This window comes from Rhea pennata, chromosome 2 (assembly GCF_028389875.1).
Source record: "Rhea pennata isolate bPtePen1 chromosome 2, bPtePen1.pri, whole genome shotgun sequence".
NCBI lineage: Eukaryota > Metazoa > Chordata > Aves > Rheiformes > Rheidae > Rhea > Rhea pennata.
The window spans coordinates 90,315,675-90,335,386 of NC_084664.1; the positions used below are offsets into that span (position 1 = coordinate 90,315,675).

General features: G+C 40.2%; 1 protein-coding gene across 5 annotated transcripts in view; it reads right to left on the bottom strand.

The window, feature by feature from the left end:
• CARMIL1 (capping protein regulator and myosin 1 linker 1) overlaps nucleotides 1-19,712 on the bottom strand; it is a 194,039-nt gene that overhangs the window by 127,699 nt on the left and 46,628 nt on the right. The window contains exon 1 of one of the 5 annotated variants that reach the window (XM_062569895.1): nucleotides 16,507-16,587. The exons of the other annotated variants lie outside the window; for them this stretch is intronic. Coding sequence (XP_062425879.1) covers nucleotides 16,507-16,524 — 18 coding nt within the window. The 5' untranslated portion in view covers nucleotides 16,525-16,587. Of the gene's footprint in view, nucleotides 1-16,506; nucleotides 16,588-19,712 lie in introns of those variants that run through there. 5 annotated transcript variants of the gene reach the window in all.

Consider the following 19,712-nt stretch of genomic DNA (forward strand, 5'->3'; position numbering starts at 1 on the left):
TCTCTTCAAATATTTATACACCTTGCTAATATCCCCCCTCAGGGTTCTCCTCTTCAGACTGAACAGTGTCAGCTTTCTCAGCCTTTCCTCATATGAGAGATGCTCCAGTCCCCTAATCATCTTAGTAGCCCTTTGCTGGACTTTTTTTCCAGAAGCTCCATGTCTCTCCTGTATTGGGAAGCCCAGAACTAGATCCAGCACTCCAGATGTAACCTCACTAGCCTGAGTAGCGGGGGCAGATCACTTCCTCAGCCTGGCAGTGCTATTCCTAATGCACCCCAGGATACCATTAACCTTCTTGGCCACAAGGGCACACTGCAGGGTCATGGTCAACTTGTCACCCAACAGGACTCCCAGGTCCTTCTCTGCCAAGTTGCTCTCCAGCTGGTTGGCCCCAGTCTATACTGGTACATGGGGTTATTCCTCCCTAGGTGCAGGACCCTGCACTTCCCCTTACCGAACTTCACGAGGCTTCCCTCTGCCTAACTCTCCAGCCTGCTGAGGTCCCTCTGACTGGCAGCACAGCCCTCTGGTGTTCAGCCACTCCTCCCAGTTTTGCATCATCAGCAAACTTACTGAGGAGACACTGTCCCTTCACCGAGGTCATTGATGAGTAAGTTGCACAAGACTGGACCCCATATTGACTTCTGCGGGATATCACTATCCACTGTCCTCCAACTAGACTTTGCGTGACTTCTCACACTATCTGAGTTCTGCCATTCCTCACTGTCTGCTCATCTAATCCACACTTCCTGAGCTTGCCTATGAAGATGTCATGGGTGATAGTGTCAAAAGCCTTACTGAAATCAAGATAGACAACATCCATCACTCTCCTCATCTATCCAGCCAGTCATTTCATCAGAGAAGGCTATCAGGTTGGTTAAGCATGATTTACCCTTGGTGAATCCATGCTGACTATTGATCACTTTCTTGTCCTCCATATGCTTGGAAATGGTATCCCGGATGAACTAACAGTCCCTGGAAAGGTGATGGAACAGAGGTCCATGACTGCCCTGTAGTCCCCTAGGTCCTCCTTCTTGCCTTTTTTGAAGACTGGAGTGACACTGGTTTTCTTACAGTCCTCAGGCACCTCTCCAGTTCTCCAGGACCTTTCAAAAATGATGGAGAGGGTCTTCCAATGACATCAGCCAAAATATCATGATGAGGCCTTCACCGTATGACCCACATTGCTTCCTAACATTCAGCCAGCAGCACAGTTCTGGCATGCACCTCTCTGCCATGGCACACCAAGCTCCCCATCCACTTTGGCTAGGACAAGGAGAGCCCACAGGACATAGCACTGTGTGGGCACGCATGCCCAACTCCATGCCACTGACCCTTCTATGAGAGCAGTAACCTCTGCCAAAGGGGCTGATGACAAATGGAAATGGAAATGTCTTAAAACTGCCACACTTAAATCTGCCAGAGCTTGTTGGTCATTTCATGTCTGAAGAAGAACCTTCACCAAGAAGCTTGACAAGTTTGAGCTTCCATGCTTTTGTTTATGATTTTAATTGCCAGGTTTTTGCTTTTATGAACATCCTCAGGAGGACAAACCCCCAAAGAGATAAAACAGCCTTAGCTCTAAGGTTTACTTTAGAAAGGACCAGATATAACACAGGTATTATCACTGCAGGAAAAAGCAGAAGAGGGAAAGAAATGCAATTAAGGATTAAAATATGCCAATGATACACTTCAGCTGGATGATTTTGAGTCATTCTGTAATTTAGGTACAGAGATCAAGCCACAGCACTCCACCACTCTGGTAATTACCATGCAGTAGCTCCCCCTCAAGCTCTGTAACAGACAAAGGCTTCATTTGGAGATGCGTCTGCTGATAAACCTGGCGAAATTATTCCATGTTTAAAGCACAGCAGCACAGGAACCACGGAGGTCTTTGAAGGACAAACAGACACTGGAAGCTAGCATGACAGGCCAGAAGGGCAGTGAGCAGCATAGTAACAAGCCCACACAGGAGGGTTCATTTGTCTGTTTAACCACTACTCCAGAACAATTAGTTCCATCTGAGCTTGTCCTGCAATGGGACAAAATGCACATGAATTTAACATTTCAGTAGTGCTAGACTGAAATCTAGCTCTTCTGACATTACACTGCCACATAGCATTCATTCTTTAATAGACAATGGACTTTTATCTTAATTTACCACGTACCTATTCATAGTACCCATAGGTTTAACTCTGAATTTCCATTCAAGATTGAACTTGAATGTGGATATTAATCTCTTTCCTGTCAGTCCTTGCCCATTTTTCAGAAAAAGGAAGCAACTCAAGACATGCTCATTGCTCATTAGTATAACCCCTTTTAACCAAAGGGTTTAAACAGGAATTTAAAGACTAACATCATTCTACCAAAAAGGATGCAAAAAATATACAGTGAAAAGTCTATTAACAGGATAGACATTAAAGGAGACATTAAACTCCTTTAAGTGTCAGGGCTTCTGTATTGTCCAGAATAATTTAGAGCAGTATCCAAAGAAACCTTTCCCCCTTTGCTACTGATATTTCATTTTACTAAATGTTCAGCTTCCGAACCTAAGGGAAGAAACAATACGATTGCTAGAGATACAGGGTGGATGCTGATACTCTTCTGCAGGACCGTCTGTGCTAAATGAGCACAGAACATTATCAAGTCTTTCTTACAATATTCTCATAATAACGCAGCCAGTATTCTGTTTGCCAAGTATACCTAGTAATCTCTCACAGATTACAAAAATAAAATTGTAGCAAAAGTTCTTCCAGTAGAAGAGAGCACGTCTGGCTGCGAAAAATCCTATACAACATATCACAGAGTATCTTGGGTGTTCGCTGCATTTAATGCTGCTGCAGCTACACCTGTATTTGTTTTCCTGCAACAATATAGCAAATTATAGCATTTCCCCCAAGAACTGCATGCAGCAATAAGGTCTTAGTTTATAAAAGCATTTTCTCGTCCAAAGCCCCTCAAAAACAAAAGCCCAAGACAACAATTGACTGTTCTGAAAAAACCTACTCTAATATGGCACAGCACCTTAGACATTTTAATACACAACTCTCCTTGGGGGATCGTTTTAGAACATCCCTAAAGCGCTGTTTAGGCGTTAGGTGGCCGTCACAGTGCGGAGCGCCCTAGGCGGCCGCGGGCCCCGCTCTCTCGTGGGCCCCGCGGAGCCCCCAGCCTGCCAGGGGCAGGCAGCTGCAGTGCCGGGGGGAGCACAGGGCTGCCCCAGTGCTGCTCCCTCTGCCAAGGCCGCCAGCAGCCTTAAGCCCAACAGCCCCGCGGCCATCTCAAAGCGGGATTTTAATCGGGAGAAAGCAAGCACGAGAGACAACATATACGCCCTGCACGGACGGGCTTACCAAAACCTGGTGTTGGTAACCCGGGGAAAGGTCTCCCCCCTTCACACTCTCCTTCCTGCAACAACTGCCTGAACTCTGCCAGAAAGGAGCTTTTTACCTCGCTGATCCTTTGGCTCACTGATCCTCACTACTACCAGACAAAACACGTTTTGTAACCTGGCCAGAGCTCAGGGTAGGCTCTTCATGGCTCAGGAATTGGTTATTAACCACCCTGGAGACTTCTCCAGGAAGTATCTGCTTTCAAGTTACTGTTTTGCTACCTGCTTTTCTACAGCCTGTTGTAATAACAACACACAGTAACACCTGAATAGTTAACTGCATACTGCAATGCAAGGTAAACAAATCCCATTACTGAATGGGTAAGGAATTTTCTTCCTTTATTACAGAGCGGCTCTGCATCAACGTGCGTTTTCCTAACATGCATTAAGGAAAAAAAAATGATAGGCATCAAAAACAGCCTTACATAAATATAACAAAAATATACGAATACCACTACTCCCCTGAACAACCTGTAGACACATAATAATGATGGTCATACACTTGATGAAGAGGCAAGAGGGAAAACTGCAAGGTTTTCATCACTGGAGGTCAAGTTAATGAGAGAAACCACACCCCAAGGCAACAGCCTTTAGCAAATACCAGATGGCATTACAAGCTTATTTTAACACTCTAGATTTTTTCCTAACAGATACAAATAACACAATACACTGTGCGTATTATGTAAAATGCCAGCTGTACACCAAGTTAACAAGATACACCATTATATTACATTTTATTGCTGCAGTGAGGAACTCAGTACTGAACACCACACAGGTGCACGAAACAGTTAAGGAAGAACTTCAGGCAGCAATCCCTCGGTGCTCTCCAGGCAGCTGTCAGACTGCGATGACGAGCAATTTATCTTTCATCTACAACATTATCAGCAGACAACCGGAGTCACCAGGGAAGTCGGCTGCAGCCCACACCCTTCACAATACCAAATTCCTGTCCTCAAGGAAGGCGAGACGAGGAAACTTAGTCATGTGCCCTGCAGCACCAGGACCGATGAACTGCTTACACTCCAGACGCTGGTTAAATCCTATTAATTTATTTGATGCCCATTGCCCTAAGCAAAGAAGGGCTGCTCCCCACGAAGGGGAAGTTACAAAGACATCAGCCATCAGCTACATTCTCCCCTCTCTGACTTGGCATCAGCTGCGGGAGCCCTCACACCTCTGCACGGAGACCAAAAGCAGAGAAACCGCACAAACCGCCGCTTGGAAGACTGAAATGCCCTTCTCGCTTCCGACCTTGAGGGCTGTACAGGCAAGCAGTCATACGCGTCCAGGTCAGATTATCTCATGCTGACAACTAAACTTACTCCTACACAGCAAAAAACATCTACACCAAGGCAAAGGACCCAAATAAACAGCACTGCTAACTACTTGCAGGCAAAAGTTTTTCCAGCAGCAAAAGCAGGTGAGAAGTGAGAACAAAGCTGCTTTCTCTCACAACCACAGCCTGAGTATTAGAACAAGCACTGACACCCCCTTTCTTATTGCTAGGGACAAATGCCTTCTTATTTTTAGAAAGATCTGTAATTCCATGAGATTGAGCTGTCCTTAGGTTAGCGCATAGTGAGGACGAGGCGCTTTATTTCACTATAAATGCACCAAGAAGTCAGAAACCATGTAGACACAGATCCTGAGCTAGTCTGCCAGAGATACCAGATACCCAACTCATCCTGCAGCACTGTAGGACAGCACACCATTAGCCTGGCTGAAGAGTGAGCAAATGTTAAGGTAGCTTTTTATTTATTTATTTTTTCCCCCTTTTTTTAAATCCGGACACTGAAAGGACTCCCAAATCCCTCTAACAGTCTCTCTCAAGTCAAAGCAAGAGGCAAGAGCGTGTGGCCTTTCACTTCTCCTGGCTCTGCAAGTTTCCTGTAAATCTGGGTCCATGAGCAATACGAAAGCCTGCTGAATCAGGCCAGGCCTTATCAGGTCATTTCACAATACGCCGCCTCATCTCTGATTAAGTCATGACGATCAACAGCCTTGCTTGTAACCGGTATCCAGCTGTGGCAGCCTACAGCTCTTTGTCACCAGTGGCTGCAGAGGAGGCCAAGGACAACGCCAGCAGACCAAATCTTAATGAACCTATTGTCATTTATTCCTAGGCTGTCCTAGCTCCGACAGCAAGCAAGAGCTTGCCATGCTGAAACTTAGTGGATTCCCCGATGTCCAAGTACTGGTCTATCCCCACAAGTATCTAGTGGTATCTGAACTCTACATGTTGCCCATAGAATTAGTGTCCAATTTACTTTTATGAGCACTAACAACGTGCTTTTCAACAATGACTCGCTGCTGAAAATACAAAAGAAATTACTTCATACCTTTAGGAACAAAAAACTGCTTCTACTTGGTGGCCATGAGTCATGAGTATTTAAGTTTTGCCTGAAATGTGACATCTGCTAAAACTGAAAACTTCAGGAATGGGCTTGTTTCAAAGTTGTTTGCCTTGCGTATTAACTTCCCAACTTTCACCAGCAAAAATTAAATTTCCCAAGAAAGTATATTAAATATAAAAACTTATTGTCAAAAATTTTCAGTTCTTTGCTTATTTTGCCACTGTACATTACAGAAGACAAAAGTTTATCCCAAAACTTGAAGACTTACAGAAAAAATTCCTTCCCAGTAAAACAGCAATGAAATCTCTTTCCTACAAAGAGATGATTTCTCCTATTCCAGACAACCATCCACCTCTTTAATCTGGAGGTGCTTCCAATGTTCTTACAGCATTAAATACATTTTTCAACCTTTTTGTGTATTCATTTTTGCTAAACTGCCATGATTTCTCCATCAGCTCAGTGGGAAAACTACTAAACAGCAATAGATTTCGCAATACCAAACAGGACTATAGCGTGTCATTAAAGAAAAAAAAGCAATTTCTTGCTAGACACATTTTTTTTTTTGCCTTTGTTATTTAGGCTCTTTATCCAATATTAAGACTAATACTGTTCTTCATTGTTATTGCCGTTTATTTAGAAACAAAAGAGGATATTCTCTTTAATAGCAACATGCTACATTGAAAATTCATTTATGATTATGTTTCCATTCGAAGTAATTCCCAGCTGATTCCTGAGTCATCTCTCTCTCCACAAATCTGAGTTGTCATAAATATGGAACCATTAACAAACAGGCACTGACGAATCAGAATTCCTCTGAGATTTTAAATAGCCATTTCCACATCCGAACTTGACTCTGCTAGGACTCTTCCTCACCCTGGGAAGCTCCCTTTAACGATGGAAATATCACACTGATGCGGGGTGAGATCTTGCTAGCTTCTGAGTTTATAGACAGCATTGGATCTTTCCCTGCTTCTTTGCTCTGCTCCAAAGAGGGCAACCTCAGTAACTGACACAGCAAAGGGGTGGAGGTGCTGAATTTCTTTCCTGTAGCACCAAGTAGGAGAAAGAAAACCAATAGAAAGTAGTAAGAGAACAGAGAAATAGCTGCACTACATACTGTAAGAGGCCAGGAAGACAGGCAAAAAGGGAAGTGTACAAAATATCCTCCAGAACATCAAAAAAAGAGCCATCTATGAACGAAAATACAAAAATAAATAGAGGTTTGCTCTGTAACTCATCTAGTGTGGCTGTGTATTGTCACAACAACGCAAAGCTATCTTGCAAATAGGAAAGTATCACTAGCTATTTTACAGAGCTAAGATCCTATTCACAAAGTGCTTCTCCAGCTGTGCACAGGCAAGTACCGCTGGGATTCAGCATTTCCTGTCTCTAAGCTTCAGCACTGTCACTTTCCAGCTCCTCTCTTCAGCCAGCAATCCCCCACTGGCCATCTTCCAGCAACTCCTCCAGCAGTTCCAACACTGTCAAGAACCCAGCTCACCTAGAATTTTATTTTATTTCAAAGTGTAGACATATTTAATTTAAAAGGAAAAACATTCCCAGCAGTGTTGAAAAAAACTTGTGCACATGGAGAAGTAACAGATGCAGGTATCAAGTTGAACAAAAACAGTCTGCAATGCACTACAAAACAATTCCCTATCTCATGTTAAACAATCACAGCAGACATAACTGACTCGCTGAAAAAACTTATTATTTTTGTGAATGGTCTACCTGCATTAGCTTAACCAGCTTCAGTAAATGTTTAGCCAGACATCTAGTCATCTTTCTATAATTGCATTTCACTGAGATCGTTGCAAGCCTGTATGTACACACAATTACATGTGCATATTGCCCTTCCAGGGCACAAGCACTCCTTCTTTCTTATCCTCCACACAAGTCACAGCTTGCTTTTGATGCTTCCTGTCTGGCTCCCATCATTGACTTCAATGTAACCTCTTTTGCTTATCAAGATGCTAGTTTGAGCGTACCTAATGCTATGGTACATTTGTTTCCTTAGGCCGGGAGGGGAGGGCACAGACACAATATACAAAGGTCTTGTAGCAGCAATGATCTGTTATGTCTCAGAGCACTTGCAGAACAAAGCAGCAACTCATTTTGAATGTACTCAAAAATGCAGATCTCAAGCATATATTCCTTTCTGTCATTTTGTTATTGATTAAAATGTAGGGTAAAATTTGTATGTCTTCTGAATATACAATACCTTGAAATATAACAAGCAACATTTAAGAGAATAAAGTAACCTTTATGCTGCATGAAATAGAGAGCAAAATGTGAGAATCTTTGTATTTTCATAACCAGGTAAAAACAAACACTGAGCTCATATTCCAGAACAAATATGAAGCTAGGTGGGTGACTCTTGTACAAAGAATTTACTATTTTTCATCTTCCAAATCTGAGGCTTCATCAGACAAAACGTCAAAAAATTAATGCAAATCTTCTCATGTACTCAAAACCAAGCAACCTCTGATGACTGTATGTCTTAGTAGAGCTCCTGTTTTCTATAAAGTAAGGTCTAACTAGAAGGTTGAATAAGGTTTTCCAAGATGCTTGCACACGTCTTTTTACCCACAGAGGAACACCTCTTGGGGCAAGAAGGGCTGCCCAAGCAGCTGAGCGCTTCTTTCCGCACATACGCACAGAGCTTGACAAGGAGCTACTGACTATATACAAAAGCAGGCCTCCACTTACACACACGTACAACCCAGCAGATTTACCTGGAACCTGCTGCCACCCCATTGATAGGTCCAAGGATAGGAATTTAAAAAATAAAAATTGACATCTGGCTCCATAAGACCACAGTTTGGATCATACCATCACAAAAAGTAGCACCTACTGTAAACACGCTAATGACTCCATAAGGAAAAGAGGAAAATTTGACAGTACATCTTAGATATTCTGGCACTTGGCCCCAGAAAGCTGCCGCATTTCAGGATATCATCACAAAAAGCAGCACCAACTATAAACTATTCTAACTACTTCATAATGAAAAGGACACTATTTTAGAGATGATCTTAACTGCTCTTGGGATGCAGTATTTCCAGGTGTGTCAATGTTCAGAGGCAGGTTAAATAAAATAAGCCAGCCTAGACTGAACTTCAAGTGAATCGAGTTCTGTCGGAACAGTCTAGGCTGGGTTATTTTATTTTTTCCACCTCTAGCCAGTGTTTTTTTCCATCAGATCATGCTTGCAGAACAGGCAGAGGAGTTAACACCAGCAGGTGTGAAGGGGATGGTGGTAAAGAGCTGAGGGGAAAGCGAGGCAAGGCCAAACAGCCTGGATTTGCTGCGGCCACAGTGGCACCCAGGACCATGGCTTCCTGCAGGACCAGTGGCATCTGCTCTGCTGCACCTTAGACTGGACACACAAGCACACAGGGTTTCTGTCTCCACAGAAGTATTCAGGGTGGGAAACTGTATGAATAGACATGGTATTTCATTCTGCAATACTTGTGCAGACATGTTTTTAATAAAGGTATCAACCACCCTAAAATGATGTGGAAATACAAATATTTGAGAGTGAAGTGAGGTGGGAGAATGACCCCAAAACATTACCATAATGGGGAAAAAATAATAGTTCTACAGCCAGGCTACAGCTTTTTAAGAAAACAAAAAATAAAAATCATATTTTATTTTAATACCTGTACAATAGAAGCACATAGATAACTATAGTTCAGATAATCAAGTTTCCCAATCTAAGGAAGAAACTAATGCAATACTCAAAGTATAGAAAATCATGATCCCTCCTCTATTTCTTCTTTTGCACTCTCCCCTTTCCATTTATCATCATCTCTGTATTTTCTGTAGCTGGAGAAAGGCACAAATCTGCTGGCTTTCATCTTAGAAAACACTTTTATGTAAACAAAAAATATTATATAAAGCTCTCCCATGTACTAGGCACAAAGAACTAAAACGCACCAGAAATCAATTCTATTTTTAAAAAAAATGTATTTTAAGCCTACCTAAATCAGAATGCACCACCTGCAGCTATATCTCAGTATATACTTCAAACTGACAAACAGATAAAGATTTTCTTGATATGCCAGTGTACAGATTTGCAACCTGCGACAGATTTGTTGGGGTGATGGGCAGGAGGTCTTCTAGTGCACAGAAGCCCTCCTCTCACTTTCACATACATAATCACACACCAGTCTTTTCAGGTGCCTTCAGTGTGAAAAGCTGGAAAGACCCAAGATACATATACTCACTTTTTCTAAATACTCTAAATTTAGTATCTCAATGAAGTTGCTGCTCCTTCTTTCCCCTTCCCCATGATAAAGAACACACCAAAAAGGAACACACAAAAATCAACCAATCTGGCCCATGCAACATGAGCTACATTCAGAAGACAAAAATAGAAAGCTTTCATCTTGCATTATGAGACACTCTGCCACACGGCAAAAGAAACTAAACCTTGAGGCAACTATAGGTTTCAAATATGCCTTAAAATGTGAGAAGGCTTTCCTTCTCTGCTCTGTGGAAGACTGAAAAACGTTGGCTTGGTGATGACCAAAAGAAACACTAAGTCAAACAATCCTCTCCAACAGAAATCCAAACAGAAAGGTCTAGGGCCACGTAGTTGTTTAAGCAATAGCATCACTCCCACTACAAATTCAAATGTTCTGAGTGATGTCCCTTGCTTTATGAATTCTTGTGATTCTAAAACTGCAAATTTGTAAAAATATAAATTCTAAAAATGTTTTTTTTAAAGTTTTTTGTGATTATAAAATTCAGTCCCGGCCCACAGAGAAATTTAGGAGGGAAAAGGAAGAGAAAACACACCCATTGCTAGAGATTTGATGTTTAATACGCTTCCAAAAAAAAAAAAAAAAAAGCTTACTTTCTGAAAGCCCTTCTGCCTCTCTCTGAAAAAAGCAGCCTGAATTTCATGGGATATTTATCTGCTTTCTATGGTTTGGAGAGGGTGGATAGAAAAAAAAAGAGAGAGACAGAAAGAAATACGGCATAGTTCTCTGTAAGGTAATGAGATCAAAAGCACAACCTGTCTTCAAGTAATTTTTTTTTTTTTTTTTGAAGGGACTTTACTTTCCTACCTATTCTTACCTACTCTGAACTTCCCACAGTGAAACATGGACATGCTATGCTCACTCGCCTGCACCAACTGGGGAAATACTGCTTATGGATCTGAAAGGACTTTAACATGCCATGAACAAAGCCTGCATTGGAAACCGCGTGAACTATTCAAACCTAGCTAATTGAGTCAGTCTGGCTCTTTCCACCATTCACATCTAACCTTAGCATTACTCTGCACATTCAAAGGACATGTGGGGGTGGGGGTAAGGGGACAGAATTCACATTTCATAATCGAGCCATGTGTTTCTGCCTCTTTTGTCTTTGCAAATTATTTTATTTTCTATTGATGGGAGTTCAGCACAACAGCAGCACAGGCACATCCCTCCTCCTGGGCGAAAGGAATTGGTGCCTGAAAGGGTCACCTATTGAATGGTAACTTATTGAATGAAGGGGGTGAGTACCAGAAAGAGGAATTACTGCAACTTCAAATCAGCTTGGAAAGGAACACAGAAGAGTGCCACAGAAAGGGGTAGCACAGACATTCTACTGGGGAGGGAAAAAAAAGAGAGAGAGAGAAAAACAAGACAATTTTAGACTTTTCTACAGCATTACTTACTTTTAAACATTCCCATTCTTACATTCCTTCAATGAAATGAAGGAATTTCACTTGTGCATTCCACACTTGTGCAGAATATCTGATATCAACATGTTCTACAGACTACTTTCAACAGTCTACAAATTTAATTATTTCTCCTAACTTGCACTCCAGGGAATCCAAGATGCCTAATGAGGCAGAGAACATGGAAACAGAAGCAAAATTCAAACAGCTTAATGCACTCAAACTAGAAAAAACCTCAATAACCTCCACCTGTAGATTTTAAAGGACCTGGCAAATTGCAAGGCTAGATGCAAGAGCTTTAATAAAATTATTAAATACAAGGTGGTATTATATGAATTGAAAACACCACACACTCAATAAAAAAAAAAAAAAAAAAAAAAAAAAAAAAGAGAGAGAAAGTAGTAAACAAAAACAACCAATCCAGGAAACTACTGCTCATAAAAATAACTTAAATAGAAGCATACAGCTTTGGAACATATTGTAAAAGAAGGTATAATTAAAGACAGAGGTTAATGGAAAATAGAATAAAACACAAGATGAGATTCCTCAAGAAAAAAAAAATGTCACATCAGGCCACTATGACATTCTTTTTCAAACTTAGTACCTCATTTTCTAGTCTAAGGAAATATGTTAGTTCCAATATACCCAAGCACCTTATGGCAGTCGCTGGTGTTGTTTAGGACACTGTTAGAATGGAGATGGGGGGTTAATATAAGAATTGTAAAGTATGTAGGAAACTTGCTATGAAGGACGCAACATCTGCTTGTGCCAAGACTACCACACATGTGAACTCTCCTTTTAGAAGACTGACACAAAAATTACCAGCATATCCTCAGGATTAACTCTAAAGGCCTCACTGATCAAGGGGAGAGAAAGCTACTTGTGTGATAGGATACTGAAAAGAACTCAATGTTATTTGCATTCTAAAAGGATGATATCAGTCCCTCATATTTATCCAGTAACTCTTGAAAAAGAGTTATTTAAATAACAGCTATTTAAATTTACAGTGATTTAAGTTGGCACAAGAACAAGTATGGCTAAGCTGATTTTGACTATATCTATGCTGAAAATTAGATTACTAACCACCAGAAATGCAAGACTGAAACAGTCATTAGATGGGAGCATGGGAGGCCAGAACCCTGAAAGTGGAGCTTGGTTGATATATTAATATATGAACACTACTATGAAGTCTACAAAATTCATGCAAGATACTAGCCTAAACAGAAGAAAAAGAAAAAAACACACCACTTTTATGTTCCAATTCAGTTACACAAGAATGTTCCTCCTAACACATCTCATTGGGAAGATGCAGAAAAGTAGATATAATGACAGGAAAAAGATGTAGTAAAAGCCATGGAGAAAATGGCTAGCAAAAAAACACCCACCCACAGCTAACGGATTCAGAACAGCATGGTACGTAAGGGACACAGAAATAGCTGCCAAGTAAGATGTGAGCAAGAGAAGACAGTCAACAACAACCCCCCCCAAACAATTGCTCAACTTTGAAAGAAGAATTAAAAATATCCTTAGAATGAGCCAGTAAATCTGCTCTCCTTCCCATGGTCTACAATCTCGCAGCATACCCTTCCTCCCACTCCCGCCCCCCGAAAAAGAAAAATGGGACAAAACCCCCCCTTTGTTGCCAGCCCCGGAGCCCCTGCCAACTGGCACCGTTCTGTCAGGAGGCTTAACAGTTTTCGGCATTGCTTTATTTACCCCATATAACCTAATAGCTGTTCTTCATCTCCTGAATGATTAGGGAACAACCTTCAAAGAGGCAGTACTGTCTAGCAGATAGGACCTGATGGAGGCTTAAGAGGTGTCGGCCTGTTCAGGGCTTTGTCAGTAAACCCAGGCAAGTCACCTTGCTTCTGAGCATCCTTTTCTTTGCATAACCTTGCCTGTTTAAAGTTTTTGCAGGTGGGCAGGGAAACAACTCTCCTCTTGTTTTTTTTTTTGCCTTTGGCAATCTGTAGTTATGTCTAAGTGGCATGAACCAGAGAGTACAAAAGACCTGAACTAGCTCAGGTTCCTGGAAGCAGCCTAGCCACATTAGCGTGAAGCCAAGCCACTGTCTTCTGCTATCAGTTCCTCTCTTCTGTGCTACACAGCTTGTAGTAACCAAGCTCACATGGTCAAGGCTTCCTCAAGAACCTCTATGCATTACATTGAACCCTACAGATATATAACTACATTTGGGATTCTAGGCACCCTTATAATTAAAAAAACAACAGAGGAGCAATCTGTACTGAAATACCTTTTTTTTTTTTTTTTTTTTTCCCAAGAACAGGACCGGATAGAGCTCAGTCAGACATCTTGCTTGCTCTTATCTACCTAGGAAATACCCACATAGCATACACCGTTTTGATTCCACACAGTCATTTAGGTTGCTACCTTAATTTGTGACTGCTGCTTACCTGCTTTAAGTAACCTACACTGGTCACAAGTCCTAGTCATGAAAAAGAAAAAAAAAAAAAAAAAAAGCACAGTTTAGTTGCATAGGATAGTCCTCATTAACCAGGCACTCCCCACAGACATGGCTTCCTCAATGTGCCTTCATTAAAACAAGTGAGAGAGACTTAGAGATTATATATAATGGGAGGAACTGCTTCATTAGTATGGGAGAAAATTTAAAAAGGCAGTCTGGATGAATTTATTACATTTCTTCAGATTTTCTTTTTCTTATTTTAACTTAAGATTTTCATATGTAGTAGAAAAAGATACTTGTCTTTCTTAAAATCCTTATTTAGGGATGTATAACTCATAATAGAACATCAGATATACCATATACATGAATCTTGATTAAAAAGCAGAAACATTCATTTTTATCCCTATTCATTGGTTTTGGTGGATACCTTATTCAGGTGAAAGATCAGAACATTTGGGAGAAATGCTGATTTTGCTGAAAATTCAAATCATAAAGGGTGCAAATCACTAACAGCATCATATTCCTTAATACTTTTATCCTGTAGCACTTGCAAGGCCCAGTCAGGATCATAGCCACATCGTGCAAAAACTGAGTAAATGTATATTTAGATATGATCTCTCCCCAGTGATCTTGCAAGAAGACAAGCAGCATATGGCAGATGAAGGGGGGGGGAGGGTGGAAGAGAGAGACTGTTAAAAATACTTCAAATGAAAAGTCTTCCATAAAAAAAAAACAATAAAAAAAAAGCTTTGTCATGAGCTCAGCACTTCATAGAAACATGTAGAGGCAGACAAACGTTTTCAACTAGAAGAAACTTAAAAATTTCATTTCTACATCAATTGTTTTGTCTTCTAGATTCACAATAGTAGACATGTGCCTTAATTCTATTTAGTATCTCAAGCTATTAATAAAAAACAAAACATTTCTCATGGTTATGGAAATTCAACATTTCAATGTCTCTCCCCAAAAGTAGTATTTCAGAATTGTTATTTTTGAGAGAATTGTCCAAAATTTGAGTTTTCTAATTTTAGACAAGAAAACAATTCTTTCTGCAATGTTAGAATTTCCAAGAGAACAGAATATGAATAAATTAAGGCATTTTTACAAACCAATGTTTCTAGTCCAACCTAGTGACCATTTAGAGGTAACTAAGAACTTATATGAGGTCACCTCAGCCAGAATTGAGAAGAAAAATTAACGTACTTTTCACTTATTTTACTACAGGTCTCATATGATATCTAGTATTTTTAAACTTCGTATCCTTGTGTGAAGTAGTAATATCAAAGGCCATTTTATTCTATAAAACTTCCTGAGCATAAAAGCTCAGGCTTGTAAAGAAAAAATTTGGATATGCTACTGAAATTCATCCTAAAGTCCAAGAAATCATGAGACAAATTTAAGAAGTACTGTTTAAGAACAAAGTAGAAAAGTATTAAATAAATAAACCCCAAAATCAGAAAAATTGTCAAATCAAAAATCAGAATTCTATAGGGCCTTACGCATAGATTTGCAGTGTAACTCCCTTTCTGTCCAGCAGAGAAAGAAAGCCTCTAAGCTCCATCTACTCTGTCAAGAGACGTTCCAAAAGAATGGGTAAAGTTTGGTGCTTTAGTAACTTATTTTAATGCCACATGATTGTAAAAGCTTTAAGGAGTTACACTATGCACAGAGTGTATGTGTACATGCATATTTTTAGTGTAGCCCAGTATAGGAATACTCAAGCAGCCTACAAAAATATTTACTGCTGGTCCTAGAAGCAGCCTACATGGAACCCCACAAATGCTACAGAAGATAATTAACTCTGCTTCTTCGTAACATAAATTAGTCTGTATAGAATTCTGTCTTGTAATAATTCAGGCTGGAAACAATTTAGCTAAATTTTGAGATAACCCAGAGAGTTATGCATCATCCTGCAATCTCAGCGTATGCAGATCTTTACCCTTCCACATCAAAAATTTCAGCTCTTGAGTTCCATCATTTCACACTGAGAAGTCCTCCCTGACTGCGCTAACACCAGGCAGTGCTGACCTTTCAGTATCAAATGGGACCAGAATCAGCAGGGCCACAATTTCCAGGTCATAGTCCACATAGGCTGGGAGAAGGAGGAAGAGGAGGCCAATTAACCAGGACCATGCAGCACGGCTCCCTGTAGAAGGAGCAACAGCAGCAGGGAGTGTGGGGAACAGAGACAAGTCTAACTGCCATTCTAGCCTGAGCTGCTTCTAGCATAGTCTCATTTCACACTGATGACAATTTATCCACTAGGTCAAGCTGGCTACAGGACTAGGACAGACACCAGATTTTCTGCCACTCAGGCTTTACATGTTGTCTGATGTCAACATGAGAAATAAGCTGCCAAAGCGAACACAGTGGTGGCCTCCAATAAATTATTCTATGTAAACCTTAAAATATATGCAATTATTCAAGCAGTGAAGCGTGAAACTTGTACCAAGATTACATGATGTGATTGGCAGCAGAGCTGTCCAGATGTGGGGGCTGCTGGGCAACCACTGCCTATGGAAGAACTGAGGCAGCAACAGCCACTGGGGCTGACATCTTTAGTTCAACTGGACCAGGCAACATACTGAACTCAGCTCTCTCTTGCAGAGGAGCCACTGGAGAACCAAGGAGTCATTGTCGTGAGCCAACAGCAAATTACCCCATGGAGCTCTTCCATCCACCTCCCACCTCTGTGTGCAGGCAGACCTTTGGTGTTCCTCAAGCAGATGAAGACTTTGGTTTGCAACACGTAAGGCTGAGAAGGGTGACAGGTGGCTGTTTACTTCCACTCACCAATTGCTCTCATAGGTGATGCAGAGGTGGTGAGACCTGGGAGTTAGAAGAACGTAACTAATTCTCCAGAATCAGAAAGATTCAAGTGTTAAATATCCTCTGCTCTCCCCACCCTGCTTTCTCTCTCTCTCTCTCTCTCTCTCTCTCTCTCTCTCTCTCTCTCTCTCTGTCTCTCTCACACACACACACACACACACACACACACTTGCTCTAAGCAATTCTCTTAAGAGAACTGGTCCCAATCCCTCTCTCAAAGCAAACTACAACAGCCCAATTGAGAGGCCTCAGGCCAGATCTTCCACAAGGAGTAATTCCACCTTCCCTTACTCTGTTTACTCCCAGAAATAGGTAAGACAGAAGGGGCAGCGTGTGAAGACAATAACCGATGACAACTTCAAGTATCAGTGCGCAGGCAGAGGCAGCACAAGCCAGGAACTGCTGTGCCCAGTAAGAACTAACTGCAGCTAAGCACAGGCCAGGCAACTGCAGCAATCGCAGAATCATAGTAACAGAAAGTAAATTGTATTTATCCAAAGACAAATTACTTCTCAAAGGAAAAAAATAAATAAATAAGGTGCATGTGTCAACAGCTGTATCTGCTCACAAAACAGGAGTTAGTCGTTAATTTCTTCTCATTTTTTGGCCTTCCTAATACCTGTGTGCAGAAGGTTTTTCTAGATATGTGCAATGACCACTTGGGATCATGTTTCTGTGTGTGCTCCTCCCCTTGTTATTTATCAAAGTCTCACCTCAGTGCTCACTCAAGCTGTTACACTAAGCATAAAAACAAGCAAATTAAACAGTAGGTAAAATGCCAAGCTTCTCTTGCACTGCCAGCTTCATTAGAAAAAAAGTGATGAAGTATGCATGCATATAATCATAATAATTAGACACTTGTAACCAGCTGAATATCAGCATGCATTCTTAAATTAAAATAGTACATTAAAAAAAAAAAAAAAAAAAAAAAAGAAGCCTAAAACCTAAAAGAGCAGGATCTGTGCAGTCCAGTGCCACAGAAGCAAGAGGAAGCATTTTTTGGCTAATTCAGCTCTATCTCAAAGAAAGCTCTACAGTCTTGTTTTACCATCTATCACTCACCACAGAAGAACTGTTCAGTTTGTTGTACATCAGCACTCCCATTGTAAACTTTTATTTTTTTTAATTTAAGGAATTTAAAACTTGGCTGTGATTGTGGGTGGCTAGGCCTACATTTGGCCAATTTAGTAACGGTGTGTAGCCTGGGTTTAGAGTTTTTTTTATTTAACCCTCTTGTTAGCGTTGAAAACATCTCTTTTTCTCAGAGTGGTTCTCCTTATGCATGCTGCATAGCCAATCATCAAGGAAGTCACATCAAAGTCTTTGGATTTTTAAAAATGGCTGAGAACCTTTTTAGTTGGTTAGTTTTTTTTTTGTTTAGAGCTGTCAGAATTAATATGTCAACAAATACATGAATCCTGCACAGAATCAATTTTCAATATTAGCACACATCATGTAAGTTAATCTCTTTAAAAGAAGTCTGCTCATCCTAAAGACAGTATTGCTAACTTCAAACATCAAAGTAAACCTAATCAAAGGATTAGAGCAAGTTTAATACTGTCAATCCACCCTACCTCCCTTTTCAAAAACTCCATCTTTTAATGTATATTAAATCTGCACATCTCTCTGAGTCTTTCCTTTCCCCTGCTTAAGCAATGATTTTTACAACTTTAAGGCTACTGCTTGCTTTCTGGGAAGACAAAATAATAGAGAAAAAAGTTCATCTAATTAGGACATAGTTACTCAAACCTTCTCGGGACACACCAAAGCTTTCCTGCAGCTAGAACTAGAAGTAAAGTTAATACTATCCATATTCATGTTTTGCAATGCAAAACAATTAAGTCTTTCACTTTTTGCTTTTATATGGTATTTTTCTATCTCACTTGTATTATCAGAAAGGCTTGGACCTTCAGCTTTCCAATCCACAGCCTATGCACATGCTTAATTTTCCACAATCTCTACTGAGCCTACTTCTCTCTCTTCTACAATCTTTTAGATTTGCAAGACAGGCATTTCAAAAAATTTATTCCTATTGACTTCTGTAATAATGAATCAGTAAATCAGCACAGAATAACCAGAAAGAGATGGGGGTGAAAAAAATTTTATTTTGCAACTGTATATTTCAAGTTGTCATACTTTACTGGGTAAATATATTAGAAATTGTTTTATGAATTAAATCTTCAGCAAGTAGACCTAATAAATACAAGATTTCTGTCATTAAGTACTACTGGGTTTAAATACAAGATATGATTACCATTACTGTGGCTATTCTTGCTCTACTATAATCAACTCAAGTACATAGCTAGTGTTACAAGGAACAAAAGTTTATGAGAATAAGAGAATCATGACTTTCTAAAAATGCATTTAATTAGCGCTATGCCTGCTATGCCTGATGAAACAAAATGAGAATGATTACTTAAGACAGACATTATTCATTTTATCCTCTGATGACTACAGAAATTGATTTTCTTCATTCTTACAAACTTTAGCATTGCTAAGACAGAGCTCTTACCTCAAAAGCTCTTTACCTGTTATTAGATCACTTTGTAATATGCTTGACATGCCACAGAGAGGTATCCTGTAAACATTTAACTTTATCATAAAAGTTTTTTTCCTGAAGTCTTTAAAAGAAACTTTTCCCCCCAAAAAAAGTTACCACCCAAAAGTACACCTCTCATTCTCTACTGAGAATTTTCATTCTAGTTATTTTTCTGTATTCTTTTTATAATGGTCATCTAGCTGGTCAATAAATCCTGAAGTCTTCTGTTTGCTGAAAAACTAGAACTATAGAAAATAATTTCTCAATTAAGAAACAGGACAGTATTGACATCATACCTTCACATCTTTGCAAACAGAAATGCCTGCAACTTTTTGTGTCAAAATTCACAGAGCACTTCAAAATTCTTGGCCACTGGAGAAGACGTACTTGGGAGAGACATCTGTGCAAAAGATCTTAGCCAGTTAGCTGACAGTCAAAAGCAATTGGTTTTGAATGTTAAGTGGTTAATAAAACAGCTATAGCCCTTCATCTTTGGC